A 16,471-nucleotide genomic window follows, 5' to 3' on the forward strand; every position below is an offset into this window, starting at 1 on the left:
CATCCGCGCTCTCCGCCTCAGACACGGCGATCCAGCTGCAGTCCCAGCCAGGCGGAAGTAACCGGCCCCGGCCAACGAGAGGCGAGGGAGAACGCTGGGGCTCCGCGCTGGGAAAAGGTAATACAAGAGAGATATTATTTTTTTTTACAACACTTTCCGTCGTCTGTCGCTAACTTTTAGCACGGTCGTCGCCGTGACCGGCTTTATCCGCGGCGGAAGGACATTTAAAGTGCGAGGGACTATTTGTTATGGTGGCGGTGCTGCGGCCTCGGCCTCGCCGCCATCTTGAATGTTAATGTTTCCCTACAAATATATATATAAATATACCCCCCTCACTCTCGGTTCATCACTTGTGACATTAACCCTTTCCGTCTCGTCCCGTTTCTAGCTGTGAATCTCCCCCCTTCTCCATAACCGCATCGCGTCTTCAGGGGGGTGCTCGGCCTCGATCACACACACCGTCTTTATTCTGACTGCACCCCCTCGGCTCTTTCTGTAATTTTTAGGGCGTTCTTGTTGCTTCCAGGATTCGGGTGACGGGCGAGAGGACCGGCCGCACGACCTCCACCCCCAGGTACTATTTTACCTTCTTTACTCTTTGGCTGAATCTTATGTGTTGTACTTTGGGGATTGTTTGCAGCGAGGATGGGGTTAAATCTCCGGGGCTGTGGACGGTGGGATCGGGCCTATAGACCCGGCTCGATCCGGGCCTGGCCCTCCATCTTATGGGGGTGCCCTGATCTATTGTAGTCAGATCATTGTTCACATCCCCTATATCTATGGTGTATTATGTATCTATTGTATCCAATGTAGTATCACTAAGCCTCCTTTGTTATCCTCAGATCCCTAACTAGTTTCTATTGTCCTTTGTTGTATCATACTGATGGGTTATACGCTATCCCCCAGTACTCAGGGGGCTCCATCTCTTATTAGAGTATATCCACCCCCCCCCCCCCCCCAATCCAGGATTCACAGTATATGACGCATCGGACATCATTGACGTCGCCCGACGTGTTTCATCACATTATGTAGGTTAATAAACTGGTTTATCCAGGGGGTGAGGGCTTAAGGGCGGCTCGTCACCTCCCTTTGATGATGGTGGGTTTAGGAAGGGGTTAATGGCGGAGGAGCCGTCTTGTTTTTGTCCCCCCTATGATTATTTCTAGACTGTTGCATTCCAAAGAGTGGCAGCCCTGGATATGTGGGGCGGGCGGGCGGCTCCGGGACATTTAAATCAACATCGTGTCTCATTGGCTGAGGAGTCCGTGAGGTGGATTTTTTTTAATTTTTTTTTTTCTTATTTCTGGTTTCTCGTCACTTTCCGGATATGATGTGTATTTAGCTTCCTAGTGGAAAGGTTTACTATATATATATATATATATATGATAGGGGTATGTTCACATGCGGCAGATGTGGGGTAGAAAAAAGATCAGGTCTCAGGTTGTTTTTGTGGGAAGTAATAGGAATTGTGCCTGCGCTATTCAGGTGAATGGGGGCAGAAATAGGAGCATCAAAGCAGCGCCTTGTTCATATTAAGATTTAAAAATACACTTCTTTAAGTTTTTTAGCTTTTTTTTTTATCTTTAGGTTTTTTTACTTTTTATGGGCATTTTATGTAGAATACAAACATTGTTTGAAAATGTAAAAAAAAAAATTGAGAAACACTAAAAAAAAAAAAAAAAAAAAAAAGTGGTTGCATAGAACAACCTCATGCATGCATTGTAAGATTATTGCTGTAAATAATTTTTATTGTGACTTTGTTTTACATTTGCAACAGGTGCAGCCGCCATCTTGGCTGCTCTATTGTTTACTGAGGATAGAAGTTGTTACTTTGTAGCCGGTAATACGCGTGCAGTTACAGGGGAGCCACTAGATGGCAGCAGAGATTGTAAATACTCCTTGTTGGCAAGCATCAAAAATAAGACCGTAAACACCTGTGCATCTTGGGAAATGTGGTTTTCCTGATAGTAATCTGATCTAAAAAAAAAATTAACACTTACAGAATGTCATGCAGCTTATTACAGGAAGTGACCTACAGCATTTTGGGCGTTAAGAGGTTGACCACCTTTTTTAGTACTTTTTACAAATAGCTGTAAAGATGTTGGTATGTCACTTACTTACATATACAGTCCTTGCACTGCAGGCCTGGTTCTTCTGTTTTTGCGCCATGATCTATAGTTTTTATTAGTACCATATTTGAGTGGATGGTAATTTTTTTATTGCATTTTATACATTTCTTTTCACATATATAATGTAACAAAAAAAATCAGCAATCCCGGTTTTTTTTTTTTCCCTCTTTACAGTTATGCCGTTCACCATACAGGAATAATACTGTTATATTTTAATAGATCAGACAAATCAACTGGTTTCAGAAAGCTATATAAATTTGTAATTTACTTCTATTTAAAAATCTCAAGTCTTCCAGTACTGATCAGCTGCTGTATGTCCTGCAGGAAGTGGTGTTTTCTTTCCAGTGCTTTTTGCTGCCACCTCTGTCCATGTCAGGAACTGTGCAGAGCAGGAAAGGTTTTCTATGGGGATTTGTTACTACTCTGGACAGTTCCTGACATGAACAGAGGTGGCAGCAGAGAGCACTGTGTCAGACTGGAAAGAGAACATTTCCTGCAGGGCATACAGTAGCTGATAAGTATGGGAATACTAAAAATTTTTAAATAGAAGTAAATTACAAATCTATAAAACTTTCTGAAGCTAGTTGATTTGAACGAAAAATATTTTTTTCTTGATAACCCCTTTAAATGCTGTGTGTCTTAGTGGTTAATGACCATATTGACCGTGAGGACCCGGCTCCTGAGCTTGCTAAGTCTTATAGCAAACGTATAGTGTCCGTTTATGCCATGATGTGCGAAAGCCCAGGCACCCATGGCGTGTGATGATACACTGTGCCTCCTCCGCTCCTTACTTGTGCACGGTGTACTGCTATAGATGTTGCCTCAACGTAAGCAACCAACGTAAGCAAATGTATGTGCCATCTGTATAGGCATGGAGTGGAGCTCCAGAATTAAAGGGGTACTCCGTCCCAGGGGTATTTTTAAGCTTTGGGCGGGGAGGTGGTGGTTATGGTCGGCGGAGGTCACTTACCTCCCCGGTTTCAGCGCCGGGTCCTGGATCGCGCCGCCCGATACACCCGTCCTGCAGCCGCTTCCTGGTGTGAGCTGCCGCATGAGACGTGATGTCTTAAGGCAGCCCGGCCATTCAGCGGCCGAGGCTGGACTCCGCTACGGCCGCTGAATGGCTGAGCTGCCTTGAGACGTCACGTCTCATGCGGCAGCTCACACCAGGAAGCGGCTGCAGTACAGGTGTACCCAGGGGTGGATTAACTTTACCATAGGCCTCGGGCTGTTCACCAAGCCCGGGCCCCCCCAAGCCCACTGTAACTATGGCAGCTGTAGTGTGGTGTTAATAGTACAGAATAGATAATGTCATGATGCCCTGATGTGTGCAAAATTGCAGTAAAACAGCAATTTTTTAGTAAATCATGGCAGAACTGTAGTCAGGAGACAAGACACCACTAAAGTATATGTCTTTTTGAGTGGCCATGGGCCCCCCAGGAGCTCAGGGCCCCGGGCTACCGCCCGAAACAAGCCTATTATAATCTGCTACTGGGTGCACCGGGCGCCGCAATCCGGGACCCGGCGCTGGAACCGGGGAGGCAAATGACCTTCGCCGTCCATAACCATGCCCTCCCCAGCCATAGCTTAAAAATACCCCCGGGCCAGAGTACCCCTTTAACTAGGGAATAACCCACACAATGCAAGGACTAGTTTAATACTGAAAAGGTGGCCGAACCCTTTAAAGTGACTCTGTACCCACAATCTCACCCCCCCCCCCCCCCCCCAGACCGCTTGTACATTCAAATAGCTGCTTTTAATTCAAGATCTGTCCTGCGGTCCCGTGCCCTATGGGAGTGGCCTAGATTGTGTGTGCATTAGGCTGGCACAACCTCTCTGTCTCTCCTCCCCGCCCTCCTCATCATTAGGAATGCTCCAGGCAGATTGCCTACTATTCATCAGCTGTGTCAGCCCGGCACATGGGCTGGATCGTTAAGGCACCTGTGCAAATGTTCAGCATGGAGAAAATGTTCCAGTGGCATTCCTAATGATGAAGAGGAAGGGGGGGAGGGGTGGTGCAAAGTTAGGGCACTGATATTCTAAGCCACGCCTGCAAGTTTAAAAGTAGTTTTTTTAAGACAATAACTGCATCATCTGCCAAACGGACCCCAGGACAGATCTTGGATTAAAAGCAGCTATCCGAAGGTACAAGCGGTTTGGGGAGGTCAGATTGTGGGTACAGAGTCGCTTTAAATGTTTAGTTCAAAGGGCAGGTCGGGGTCCTGTAGGTGAACACTCTCTGACTTAAACTAGTTCCTGAATCCATATTATGGACGCAAGTCCTGTCCTGACTGTGGGTGTAATGACCTGAAGAAGTAACATCATAGTGAATAAAGATGCTTTTAGTGAAGGTTACAGGATCCACCATCAGGTTGGGAATTGCAGCTTTATATCACTTTGAAAAACATTTGACGTGTCATAGATCTATATCAAGAGTTTTGATCAGTCAGGGTTTCCACTGACCACTAGAACAGGTAGAATAAAATGCTTCTCTCTCTCTGCAGGAGATGGGCCCCATAGACTGCTATAGAGGCCATCTCCTGCAGCAAGATGAGGAGAGAAGTGCTCAAATAATTTCTTCTCTCCACTGGTTCTTAAAATTGGTGGTGGTCTGGACACTTAGGACCCCACCGACCAAAACTTTTGACATGTTTCTATGATGTTTTAGCTAATCTGTCTCAATAAAACCAGGGGTGTAAATAAACCCATGGCTTTATAAGACCTGGTATCATGATGTAAGACATCTTTATCCACATTCCTCTCCAGCACTGAGATATAAGCCTTTTTGATAATATGTTACTGAGGCTCAACAGCCCAGGGGTCGTTCCCCACCATGGTAAAAGCCCATGTTCTCATTTTTACCACCTCTGTACCCACTTGCATCCGCTTATCCTACCTGATTGCCGGGCACTAGATAAAGAAGACATGGGCCGGACTCTACATGGCTTAATGATTTGTGTCGGCCTTCACTTGTGTTATAACACCAGCAATGTTTTTTTGTTTTGTTTTTTACTGCCACATCATCCCAGTGATCAGTCAATGAATACTTGCCCTAATCATATTTCTGTAACACCCCTTCATAGTACAGTAGAGAATGGTAATAGCTGCACTGTGTCAAAATGCAATGTAAAGAAAAAAAAAAAAAAAGTCACCTGTGGCGATTGGCCAGATTTATCAGTATATCCATTCCTGCTTTTTGCTCCATAGAGTTATCCTACATAATATGTTCAGTATTGCACTAAATCTAGTATTTTATCCTGTGTTACTTGTAGTTTTAGTACTAACTGTGTTTTTGCTTTGCTTTCAGGCCTCCATATTTGACTCATTTCTGGGCCCGATAAGAGAGGGACTAAATGCAACTAGGCCAGGTTCAATGTTGGCATGAAGTGGTTGGGAGAATCCAAGAACATGGTAGTGAATGGCAGGAGGCATGGCAGCAGGTTGTCCAGTGAACACCATCGGAGTCGAAGCAAGCCCAGAAGTTCAGGGAGAGAAAATCTGAGAGCCAGCAAAAATGTTTCTGACCGAAGATCTAGCAGACGTAGGTATTCACGGCCGGATAACTTAAGGTTTCCTGACTTTACTGTCATTGCAAAAAATGGATAAGACTGCATAAGGTTCACAATGTCTTCACATCAGCAAACGAAAACCCCTGGATCTGTTACAAAATGGAAAACAATGGGGTTTGTCAGATTCCTCTGAAACGTTATATGTTCTGATGGGAAAATTAAAAGGCTTATCCAGGCTTAGAAAAATATGACTGCTTTCTCACAGAAACAGCACCTCTCTTGTCCCCCATTTAGGTGGAGTTTTGCAGGTCGGTACCATTGAAATGAATGGAGCTGAATTGCAATACTACACACAACCTGGGGAAGGGTGATGCTGTTTATCACAGAAAGTAGCTGTGCTTTTTCGAATTGTGGATAACCCCTTTACCACTGCATAAATTATAGAATAATACGGGCTCCTAATGGTTCCACCAATGCGTATGTACATGTAACTCCAATGATATCCTAAGTGCACTTGGGAGGATGCTTTCCCATTTGTCTCTGTTTTTACAGCTCTGAACATTTGTATAGGGCTCCATTAACCCAGTGTTTGCCAAAATATTGTCAGGGAGGTATGCGTCAGCTGCTTGGTATATGTTTCCTAACCTCAGTTGTTTACCCTTAATGGGTTTAATTGTGCGAAATAATTTCTTTACCCTAGAGAAATGTTGCACCTGTAATGTCTCTGAGCTGATCTCCTCTTTCATATATGCATGCATACATACATACATACGTACGTGTGTGTGTGTACTTCCCTACTGATTCATTTTCAGTTACCAGTAGAAAGAAAGTAGTGAATTTAAAAGGCAACTCCAGTGGGGGAAATCAAATCAACTGGTACCAGAAAGTTATACAGACTTGAAATTTACCTTTTTTTTAAATCCATTACTAATCAGCTGCTGTATGTTTGCAGGAAGTGATGTATTTTAACAGTCTGACTCAGTGCTCTCTGCTGCCACCTCTGTCTGTGACAGGAACTGTCGAGAGCAGCAGCAAATAGCCACAGAAAACCTCTCATGCTCTGGACAGTTCCTGACATGGACAGAGATGGCAGCACAGCAGAGAGCACTGTGTCAGACTGGAAAGAATACATCATTTACTGCAGGACATACAGCAGCTGGTAAGCACTGGAAAACTGGAGATTTTTAAATAGAAGTGATTTATAAATCCATTTAACTTTCTGGTACCAGCAGAGTTCCTCTAAGGTTTTATTCTGAATTTCAAGCAGCATTTTGTCTAGAAAATGTAGTTTCTCTTTGCCCAATTTTTTTTTTTATAAAACCAGTAGACAGCTGCTGCATGAAATTAGGTTGTGGAGAATCGTGCTGTAAGTTTGCTCATCTCTAGTCTTTATTTATAGGGTCCATACATGCCTAAATGTCATTCAAGTGAATGTGTCAGGTGATCACAACACAAGGTTGCTGGCTGCAGGAGTGACTTGTCTTCCCTGTCATATAAAAGTAAAGTTTCTCACCGATATATTTTTTATATTTGATTGTTATTCTCCTATTTTTACTTATCTTTATAAACATAGGCAACAGTGTACCTACTACCTTTGAAACGCAGAGTCGCTATGTACCTTCATCGGGAATGTCGGCAAAAGAGCTATGTGAAAATGATGACCTTGCAACGAGCCTGGTGTTGGACCCCTATTTGGGGTTTCAGACACATAAAATGAATACCAGGTAATAAACAAGTCACAAAAATGTCCCATTACAATGTTGATTACTATCCTGTTATACACCTGTTATATAAGCTGAAACATGATGTGTCCTAGTGATGAGGTGATGTTTTCCTGCCTTAGTAAACTAAAGGCTCTGGACTTCTTTGGTGGAATTTTTATTAAAGTTTTAACAGTAAACCACAAAAGAAGAATAGCATAACCTCATTACAAAGGGTAGTGAAAAGTACCCAGGGCAACGAGGCCTGGGGATTGCTGGCATTTATTATCGAGTGTATTTTGCTCTCCATCCCCACTTGTCACCAGTTCCCACAGGGCTATGGTAATCACTGGTTAAGGCAGAAGAACACAATGGCCACTGTAGCCATACAGTGTTCCAGTATAGATGTTTTTAACATTCTAATTACAGCTTTTGTACATTAGTGGTGTAGAAATATTGTAAAATGGGCCCAGGATTAGTGTTTATCCTATGAATGCTTTACAGTTATACAGTACTGACAGAGTGAACTTAAGTGGTTTAAGAAAAAATGGCATCATATGAAACCCCCGAGGCAGAAGTATTGCTTCCGCAGCTTTGAATGGGTAAAAATGAAAACCTATCTTTCTCAGGTTTCGTCCTATTAAAGGGAGACAAGAGGAGCTGAAGGAAGTAATTGAGAATTTCAAGAAAACGGAACACTTGGAGAAAACCTTCAAAAACCTGGTATCCGGAGACTGGGCGCGTCATTATTTTCTTAACAAGAATAAAATGCAGGAAAAGCATTTCAAGGAACATGTAGGTTTTGCTTGCACTATATATAAGTTGTTACTTTGTTATAGTTTGTATTTTATCTCTTGTGATTTTTTTTTTTTTTTTTGCTAGAATGCAAAGTAAGGAAGAAATAAAACCTGATTTTCTGTTGTTGTGTTAGATTTGTTTAGCATTATACAGTATTGGTGTGACATAATATCGGAGTAAAAGCGAGTGATATTCCTGTCATTTCTGTTTCGTAATGCCACAGGTGTTCATCTACTTGAGAATGTTTGCAACCAGTAGCGGGTTTGAAATATTGCCATGCAACAGATATTCTTCTGAGCAAAACGGAGCCAAGATAGTTGCAACTAAAGAATGGTATGTTCCCTAATAAAGCAACACTGTCACCTTCTGATTGTCTATTGAGCTGGCAGCACTACTGGATAGATATAAATAAAAGAATTCAGAACATACCTTTGTTTCCTGTGCCTGTTTCTTTATTTTCATATAAAATGTTTTTTTATTTAGGCCAGGGATGGAGAAACTTTGCCCTGCCGCTGTTGCAAAACTACAATTCCCATCATGCCTGGACAGCAAAAGCTTAGCTTTGGCTGTCTAGGCATGATGGGAATTGTAGTTTTGCAACAGCTGGATGGCCGATGGTTCCCCATCCCTGATTTAGGCCATGAATAGTGTCAAGGTTGCGGGGCCTATTTTTCTCTCAGCCCTAGCAACACTACACCTTACCTAACAGTGCTAGGACCTAGGAATGATAGGCCCCACCATTCATGGCCCAAATAAAAGCCATTTTTTTTTAAATTAAGATAAAACTCAGACAAAGATGCGTTCTGAATGCTTTAATTTGATATCCATCCAGTGGTGCTGCCAGCTTGATAGAAAGTCAGGGGATGGCAGTGTCACTTTAATTATCTTATATGTATACAGTTATTGTGGCTTTACTGTTTGTAAAATATGCCTACAATAGAATATAGTAGAATATTCCTACATATTTGGATTTATTTATTTTTTGTCTACGACAGGAAACGTAATGATAAAATAGAACTTCTTGTGGGCTGTATAGCTGAGCTGTCTGAGGCAGAGGAGAATATGCTATTGCGCCATGGAGAGAATGACTTTAGTGTCATGTATTCCACCAGGAAAAACTGTGCTCAACTGTGGCTTGGGCCTGCGGCTTTCATAAATCATGGTATGTTTAAGCTTTGTGTTAAAATCCCCCTTGAACTAGTAAATTGCATTTTCAAATCGGGCCCAGATTTACATTGATTGTGTAGAGATGTAGATGGCACGAAGGGCAGTTTTACACTGATTACACAGCTATTCTACAGAAGACGTTGAGGTTGCACACAGTGGTGCTAGATGGGGTGCTCCTCATAAACATATAGCATGTAGTGCACAAACATCCAAGACAGAAGATATAAGCTTGAGAGCACTTACCGTACTTGTTTGTAATCTTTATTTCATATAGAAAACTTAAAATCAACAGGCATATTCGTATCGGGCCAGGGCGCCAAACACTCATCAGTACAGGCTATTACAGCTGTTTCACGCGCATGCACACTTTATTAGACCTGCGCGCGAAACAGCTGTGATGGCCTGTACTGACAAGTTTTGGACGTCCTGTAATAGCCTGTGTTAAATGTGTTACATGAAAAGTAAGATATTTCAGCTCTAATATTATTATTCCTTTCTCTCCCTTAACACCTTCTAGATTGCAGACCTAACTGTAAGGTAAGTAATATGCACATACATAAGAATGTTGTGGATTTTATTGCTTTAAATCTATAGTTCCTGGTTAGAGAATTATAAGAATTGTCTGCTTTAATGTTGCAGTTTGTATCTACTGGCCGCGATACTGCTTGTGTAAAAGCACTGCGGGATATTGAGCCTGGGGAAGAGATCTCGTGTTATTACGGGGATGGCTTTTTTGGTGAAAACAATGAGTTCTGTGAATGCTACACGTGTGAAAGGTGTGTTTAAGTTTAATATTACAGCTGTACAATATTTTTAGTCATTTAGGAAAATATAATATGTTAGAGTTTAAATAAAGTTGTTAAAAACTAAGGTAAGTTTTTTCATGGTGAAGTATTATTTGTCCTGTATGATAATAGTACGGCACATGGAGGAGCTTGTGGTGGATCTGCACCGTGTTATCGTGGTTCTCAGATAACATGGCCACCATGCCTGTTAGATTAGAGGTAGAGTGGTGGCTGTAATACACAGCCATAGTCCTGCTTTAAAGGGAACCTGTCACCCCCCGTGCCGGGGTGACAGGCTCCCGACCCCCCGTTAGAGCCCCCTATACTCACCTGATCCCGCCGGGTCCCGCTTCTGGATCCGGTCGGGTGACGGAGATCTCAGCTGCTGCAGCCCGGCGCGCGCGCTGAGAGATGAGTCCAACGCTCATAGAGAATGACTGAGCGCTGGACTCTCCTGTCATTCTCTATGGGTGTTGGACTCATCTCTCAGCGCGCGCGCCGGGCTGCAGCGGCTGAGATCTCTGTCACCCGACCGGATCCAGAAGCGGGACCCGGCGGGATTAGGTAAGTATATGGGGCTCTAACGGGGGGTCGGGAGCCTGTCACCCCGGCACGGGGGGTGACAGGTTCCCTTTAACTACACAGATTCTAGATCTTTGTTGTTTAATGTTTTGTATTATCTCTTTAGTGTAAATGCATAAACATAGTTTAAAGAGTGACACAACCTCTCTGCTACCACCAGTGACTGTCCGGAACTGCAATCCTACTCAAGTGCTGGTCCCTGCACAGTAACATTGCAACATTGCTACTGCTGCTACATGCAGTATTTATGATACTGGGTTTTAACTGATGTCTATTTTAATGCATGTTTGCATTAGATAGACATTACACTTTGGGTATCTGTCTGTGTTAGCAGCCTGTAGCAGGGCAGGTGGTGATTGACCGTTCTCCCCGCTTGCTCTGCTACATGGTGCTGTGGCTGCAGCGCTTCTAATACAGGCAAACTTAAGTATACCAAAGCAGTGTATGCTTGATTAAATTATTACACAGCGAAGTGCCGTAGAGGGACTTGCTCCTTTTGTATCTTTCTGTAACTCCCCCTAAGTTAAAAAAATAAATCTATTTTATGTACCCCAAAGCTGTTAAAAGGCTGTTGTAGGTCTACTTAGGAAAAGTGGCTCTTCGAATTTATCAACACAAAAAATAAAATGAACAAAAAGCTATTCAATACAGTATGTATTCAATAACATATCCCAAATATGTTAAATAGGCGGTTTATCCACTGGGAGCGGGATTACAGCCCTCTGTGCACCGATCAGCCTGCTCCCTTCATGAATATTTAGGCAGTGCTTTACAGTGACACCACTCCAGAGGGCCACACGAATATTCATGAGAAGGGGTGCGGGGTAGGTAGGTGGATTGAGCTGTAGTAGGAAAATGGGCACTGAGGAAGGCGGTAAGAAGTCATAGTTTTAGTAGTCATATTACCTTCGTTCTCAGTGCCCCCTGCCCTATAGGAATGTAACATTAGGTTACTTCCTCTTTCAAAAACAGGAAAAAAAACTATATATAATTAAATACTAAAACTATGACTGCTGGAAAGGGGTTACTAAGGGGTTAAAATGGGCCTAAGGCATCTATGTTATGCGCCAACTAGATTCTTATGAAATCTACAATTTAACAATTGACAGGTTTGTGAGGGTTATTTTGGCTTTTAATTCAGCTTTTTTATGGGTAAATGGGAATTCCCATCTGGCCATTTATGACCTATCCTGGGGATATCTGTTAGATATGGTTTCTAGAGGTTGGACCCATATCTGTCTTAAAATTGAAGCTCCCCAGCTCCTCTACTGGTGGCACCTTCTTCTATATGACGGTCATTTCATATTCTCGTCTTAACTGTACAGATTGGACTCCCCTTTTAAATTTTTGGTGTGACCTACTAAGACAATATTCTCTAGCAAGTTTATATTTTTCCATTGTTTTCAGGCATAAATACAGTGAATATGGTGTATTTATAAAGACTTCTGCTACATTCTTTGTAATATGCGTGGCATTGTTTTTAGCCTAGATTACATTTTCCCACTTTTAATAAACCTCATTATATTTTGTCTGAAGTGTTTAAATGTTACTGGACAAGTAATTGTCAAAGTGTAAGCCTGGCTACTATGAGAACTTTTCTCATTTATTTTTAATAGGAGAGCAACAGGAGCTTTTAAGTCACGAGTTGGACTCAATGAGCCGGCCCCTGTGATCAACAGCAAGTATGGACTGAGGGAAACGGATAAACGTTTGAACAGACTCAAGAAGCTCGGTGACAGCGGCAAAAACTCAGACAGCCAGTCAGTGAGCTCCAACACAGACGCAGACACATCTCAGGAAAAATCATGTAAGAAATATTGTCAGAAGCCTCCAGTATTGCAAACGTTTATTAGTGGTTCTAGTGTATATAAGTTTATTCAAAAACCAGTGAAAGACTGTTCTTTGTAGGTAATGGTTAATGGGGTATTCTGAGTTAAAATAATTTAGTGATAGAGGGAAAAGTTATCATTGCCAGTCTATTCAAAACAAGGACTCAAGATGCCAGGGGTTGGACCATCCACAATCTCAAGAACCTTTGGCAGCGCTCATAGAAAATGAATTGAAGAGCGACTCACAACTTCGTCCATAAGAAAGACTCTAGTCCCTATTCTTGATGAGTAATAAGACTGGGATCTGACACTTATCCCCATCCACAGGAAAGGGGAGAAGTGTTCCATCTAAAGGCTCTATTACACTAAACATTACGGCCGATAATTGTCTGGTGTAATTGAAGACAATGATCAGCCAACATGTTGTTTGTCTTTCAACATGTTGAAAGACAAATGACCAGGATAGCAACTAGCTGCTGCCGTCGCTCCGTGCAATAGGAGCGGTGGCAGCAGACAGCTGCTATCCTCTATAGACCGCCCGGATGATCCAGAGATCCCCCTGGTAGCTCCCTAGCCCCCCGCACCTCTCTGCCATGCGCCTCCCAGAAACAGTTTTTTATAGTTTGTGTATCTTAGTAATATGCAATATTTATATATATATTTTTTTTATTTATTTTTTATTTCTTTATTAGCAAGAAATAGAAAATCTTCGGTCGTTGTGAAGAAGAATGGAAAAAGTCGAACGTTGACAAGACAGTCCATGTCAAGAATTCCAATTTCATCCTCTTCTACCTCATCTAAACTCGCTCACATAAATAATTCCAGGGTACCAAAGAGACTGAGAAAGCCTGTAAAGCCTTTACATTCTAAAATAAAGATAAGAAATCACTGCAGACGACTAGAGCGACGAAGTGCTTCAAAAAAGCTTGAAGTAGGCAACCTTGTTCTTAAAGAACCTAAAGTAGTGCTGTATAAGAATGAGACCATTAAAAGGGATAAACAGAGAGACGCACCAGCAAAGTTAAAAGAAACTACTGGTTGCTTAACTAGACATGCAGCTAGAGAATATAAACTGAATTCAATGAAGGGTGCTCATGGTGAAACATCATGTACATATATAACACGAAGTTCTTTGAGAACAAGAAACTCCATGGAATCGGATGCCAAGCTTCCACCAAATACATTGGATGTCTATAGAAGTAGCAGCAGTGGGAGCTTAACACACAGAACTGATAGTAAAGGTCAGTCAATTGACAAGAATAAACTTGATCATGAATCTGTAAAGAGACGGGATAGAAGACATCAAAGAAATGGCTTATGTAAGTCTAGGCGAAGCAGGCACTTGAAACGCGTAATGAACTCAGAAATATCAAACTCTGATTTTGAATCCTCTAAAAATGAAAACTTGTGCGGCTTAGTAAGCTCACATTGTGACTCAGGTGTAAGCAATGTTGTCACTGACAGTTCAGTTCATTATAAAGATATAAGAAACTCCCCAGATGATTGCCCTGTGGTCACTTCGCATATAAGGACAAAAGAAAACATAAGAACGGTCAAAAATAAAAAAAGCAGAAGAATTACAAGATACGACGCACAACTAATCCTTGAAAATAGCACTGGAATTCCAAAACTAACCCTTCGTAGACGCCATGACAGTAACAGCAGCAAGACTGAGAAGGAAAATGACAACATGAGCTCCTCAAAAATTAGCATTAAGTTAAGCAAAGATCATGAAAAGGACAAGAATAGTTTGTATGTAGCAAAACTAAACAACGGCTTTAACTCAGGATCAGGGAGCAGTTCTACGAAACTTAAGATCCAGTTAAAGAGGGAAGAAGAAGCTCGGATGTCTTTCCCAGAGGAACTTCATGAAAACGGAGTGTACTGTAATGACACGTTATCTCTGGTGGGAACAAGAATGGAAGTTGATGATTATGATCACTATGAGGAAGAAAGCTTGGAGGAATCTTCTGAGGAAGAAGGTGAAGACGATGATGACGAATATGATGATGAATTTGAGGATGATTTTATCCCTCTGCCACCAGCAAAGCGTTTAAGGCTTATTGTAGGAAAAGACTCAATAGACATTGACATATCTTCTCGAAGGAGAGAAGATCAGTCTTTGAGGCTAAATGCGTGAACCATATATATATATTTTTTTCTTTTGACCAGAATAATTTGTACTCATTTACTTATGAAAAGATTCCATTGAATTATTCCTTACTGAAACTGTAAATTTTAGAGACTGCACTTCTGTATTGTTAGTCCACCTGAAATTGTAGAAAGTGTACAGCATATTGACTTTTTTTGTTTTTCTTTTTGTTTTGTTTTTTTACAGTGCTTTTTAACGGTCTTCTTATGTGCAATTTTGAGTTTAAAAAACAAAAAAAATAGAAAAAAGTGGCTACAGTTGTATATTGTGGGAAGAAAGTGTATATAAGTAATAAACTTTCCACACATGACAGTCTAATATTGTGGCTACCCAATCATACTTGTTTCAGCTCATAGGATCTCTACTGTATCATAGTAACAAATCACAGCACATTAACTATTTCTCATATGTTTTTATCACCAGCAATGTATTTACAAAGCTTTCCAATTTATTTGCTCAGTGTCTCCATAGTTTTTCGTCAGAAGTCTATTTTATACTGTAATACTATCCTTAAAGTACTGTCTGTGGCCTTTGTTAGTAGCAAAATGAGGTTCTCAAAAATGGAGGGGAAAAAAAAAAAATCAGAATGGTGTTTGCTTATTCTTTTGGCACATTTGATGTACAGGGGCTAGCCGTATGCAGAATATAAGTTTGGATATGGTGTATTTATTGCTTGTTGTATAAATAAAAACACAACACTTGTATTTAACACTTTTCAACAATTTTTAGATAAAATTGTTCTTTGCAAGAATAATTGGTGCTTATTTTTTCATGGATACAATGCTGTGAAATAAAAAAACAAACACACAACAATGTGATAAGGAAGACTTGTACCAGTAAAAATGCAATGCTGTCATTTTATTCTATATTTTGTTATATTTTTCTTGTGTTGCACTTTTTGAGCAGCTCCGACGGATTTAACATTTACACATGTCATCAGGCAATTAAGCGAAAGTGAAAGGTATGTTTTATTCATACGTGTATAAAGTGTACATAATCCTGTAAATATGTGTGGTGTTAGGATTTACATTCTGCCATAAAGTTGATTTACTAAAACAAATAAGTTTCTAAGTTAAGTACTCATGCCAATAAAATAGGAAGTTTTAAAAACAAAAATCCAACTAATGATTTGTTGTTTTTAATGAATGGCTTTTAATGATTTCTGATTGTCATGTTTATTTGGCCACACAAACGGGGCTCAGTGTTATTATTATTCTCCTACCATTTTAGTTAAAAACAATACGTCATGGTGCGTTAACACAGACAGATTTATCTGACAGATCTTTGAAGCCAAAACCAGGAACAGACTATAAACAGGGAACAGGTCATAAAGGAAAGACTGGGATCCATCCTCTTTTCAAATCCATTCCTGGCTTTGGCTTCCAAAATCTGTCAGATAAATCTTTCTGTGTAAACGCACCCTTAGGAAGCTATATCATTACAAATCCTGCTAGCTCACATTACGCATATCACTCCTCTACTCCACTTTACTCACTTATTAGTATAGTTAAGTAATCATGCCATTTGTAGGCCCTATTACACCTGTAGGTATTTTACAGAAGTGAACGCTGACCTGGCAGGTTGGCGCTTGCTTCATCCTTGTTTTCCACTCACTGTGCTATTATATGCACAGACAGCGAGCGGGGAGCAGTGGGAGGGGCCACCCGAACAACCCTTAGATTATTGGGGTGGCCCATTGAAGTCAGCGTAGGTCTTCTGCCTCCGCTCCTGTTACACAGAACAACGTGCTGTAGACCATCACTGATCTTTAAAATGTTGAAAGACCACAATCTACCGGCGTTGAACATGTTGGCTGATAG

General features: G+C 41.3%; 1 protein-coding gene across 4 annotated transcripts; it reads left to right on the top strand.

Annotated features, from left to right (window-relative positions):
* KMT5B (lysine methyltransferase 5B) lies at positions 1-15,769 on the top strand. Of its 4 annotated transcripts, none has more exons than XM_069965274.1 (11): positions 1-117; positions 507-574; positions 5,437-5,670; positions 7,212-7,362; positions 7,968-8,133; positions 8,360-8,469; positions 9,132-9,298; positions 9,821-9,840; positions 9,943-10,079; positions 12,287-12,477; positions 13,192-15,769. In XM_069965274.1, the coding sequence occupies exons 3-11, from the start codon at positions 5,511-5,513 to the stop codon at positions 14,637-14,639; spliced, it is 2,550 nt and encodes an 849-aa protein (XP_069821375.1). In that variant the 5' UTR covers positions 1-117; positions 507-574; positions 5,437-5,510; the 3' UTR covers positions 14,640-15,769. The 4 variants fall into 4 exon arrangements, with proteins under 4 accessions (XP_069821375.1, XP_069821376.1, XP_069821377.1 ...); XM_069965275.1 differs by having other exon boundaries at positions 527-574; XM_069965276.1 differs by lacking the exon at positions 507-574.
* The last annotated feature ends 702 nt before the right edge of the window (positions 15,770-16,471 follow it).

The sequence above is a fragment of the Dendropsophus ebraccatus genome, chromosome 4 (assembly GCF_027789765.1).
Source record: "Dendropsophus ebraccatus isolate aDenEbr1 chromosome 4, aDenEbr1.pat, whole genome shotgun sequence".
NCBI classification, from domain to species: domain Eukaryota; kingdom Metazoa; phylum Chordata; class Amphibia; order Anura; family Hylidae; genus Dendropsophus; species Dendropsophus ebraccatus.

Coding starts and splice junctions, on each gene's coding strand:
- KMT5B (XM_069965274.1), top strand. CDS start 5,511: ATGAAGTGGTTGGGAGAATCCAAGAACATGGTAGTGAATGGCAGGAGG. Junction 5,671..7,211: donor TGACCGAAGATCTAGCAGAC/GTAGGTATTCAC, acceptor TTATAAACATAG/GCAACAGTGTACCTACTACC. Junction 10,080..12,286: donor GAATGCTACACGTGTGAAAG/GTGTGTTTAAGT, acceptor TATTTTTAATAG/GAGAGCAACAGGAGCTTTTA.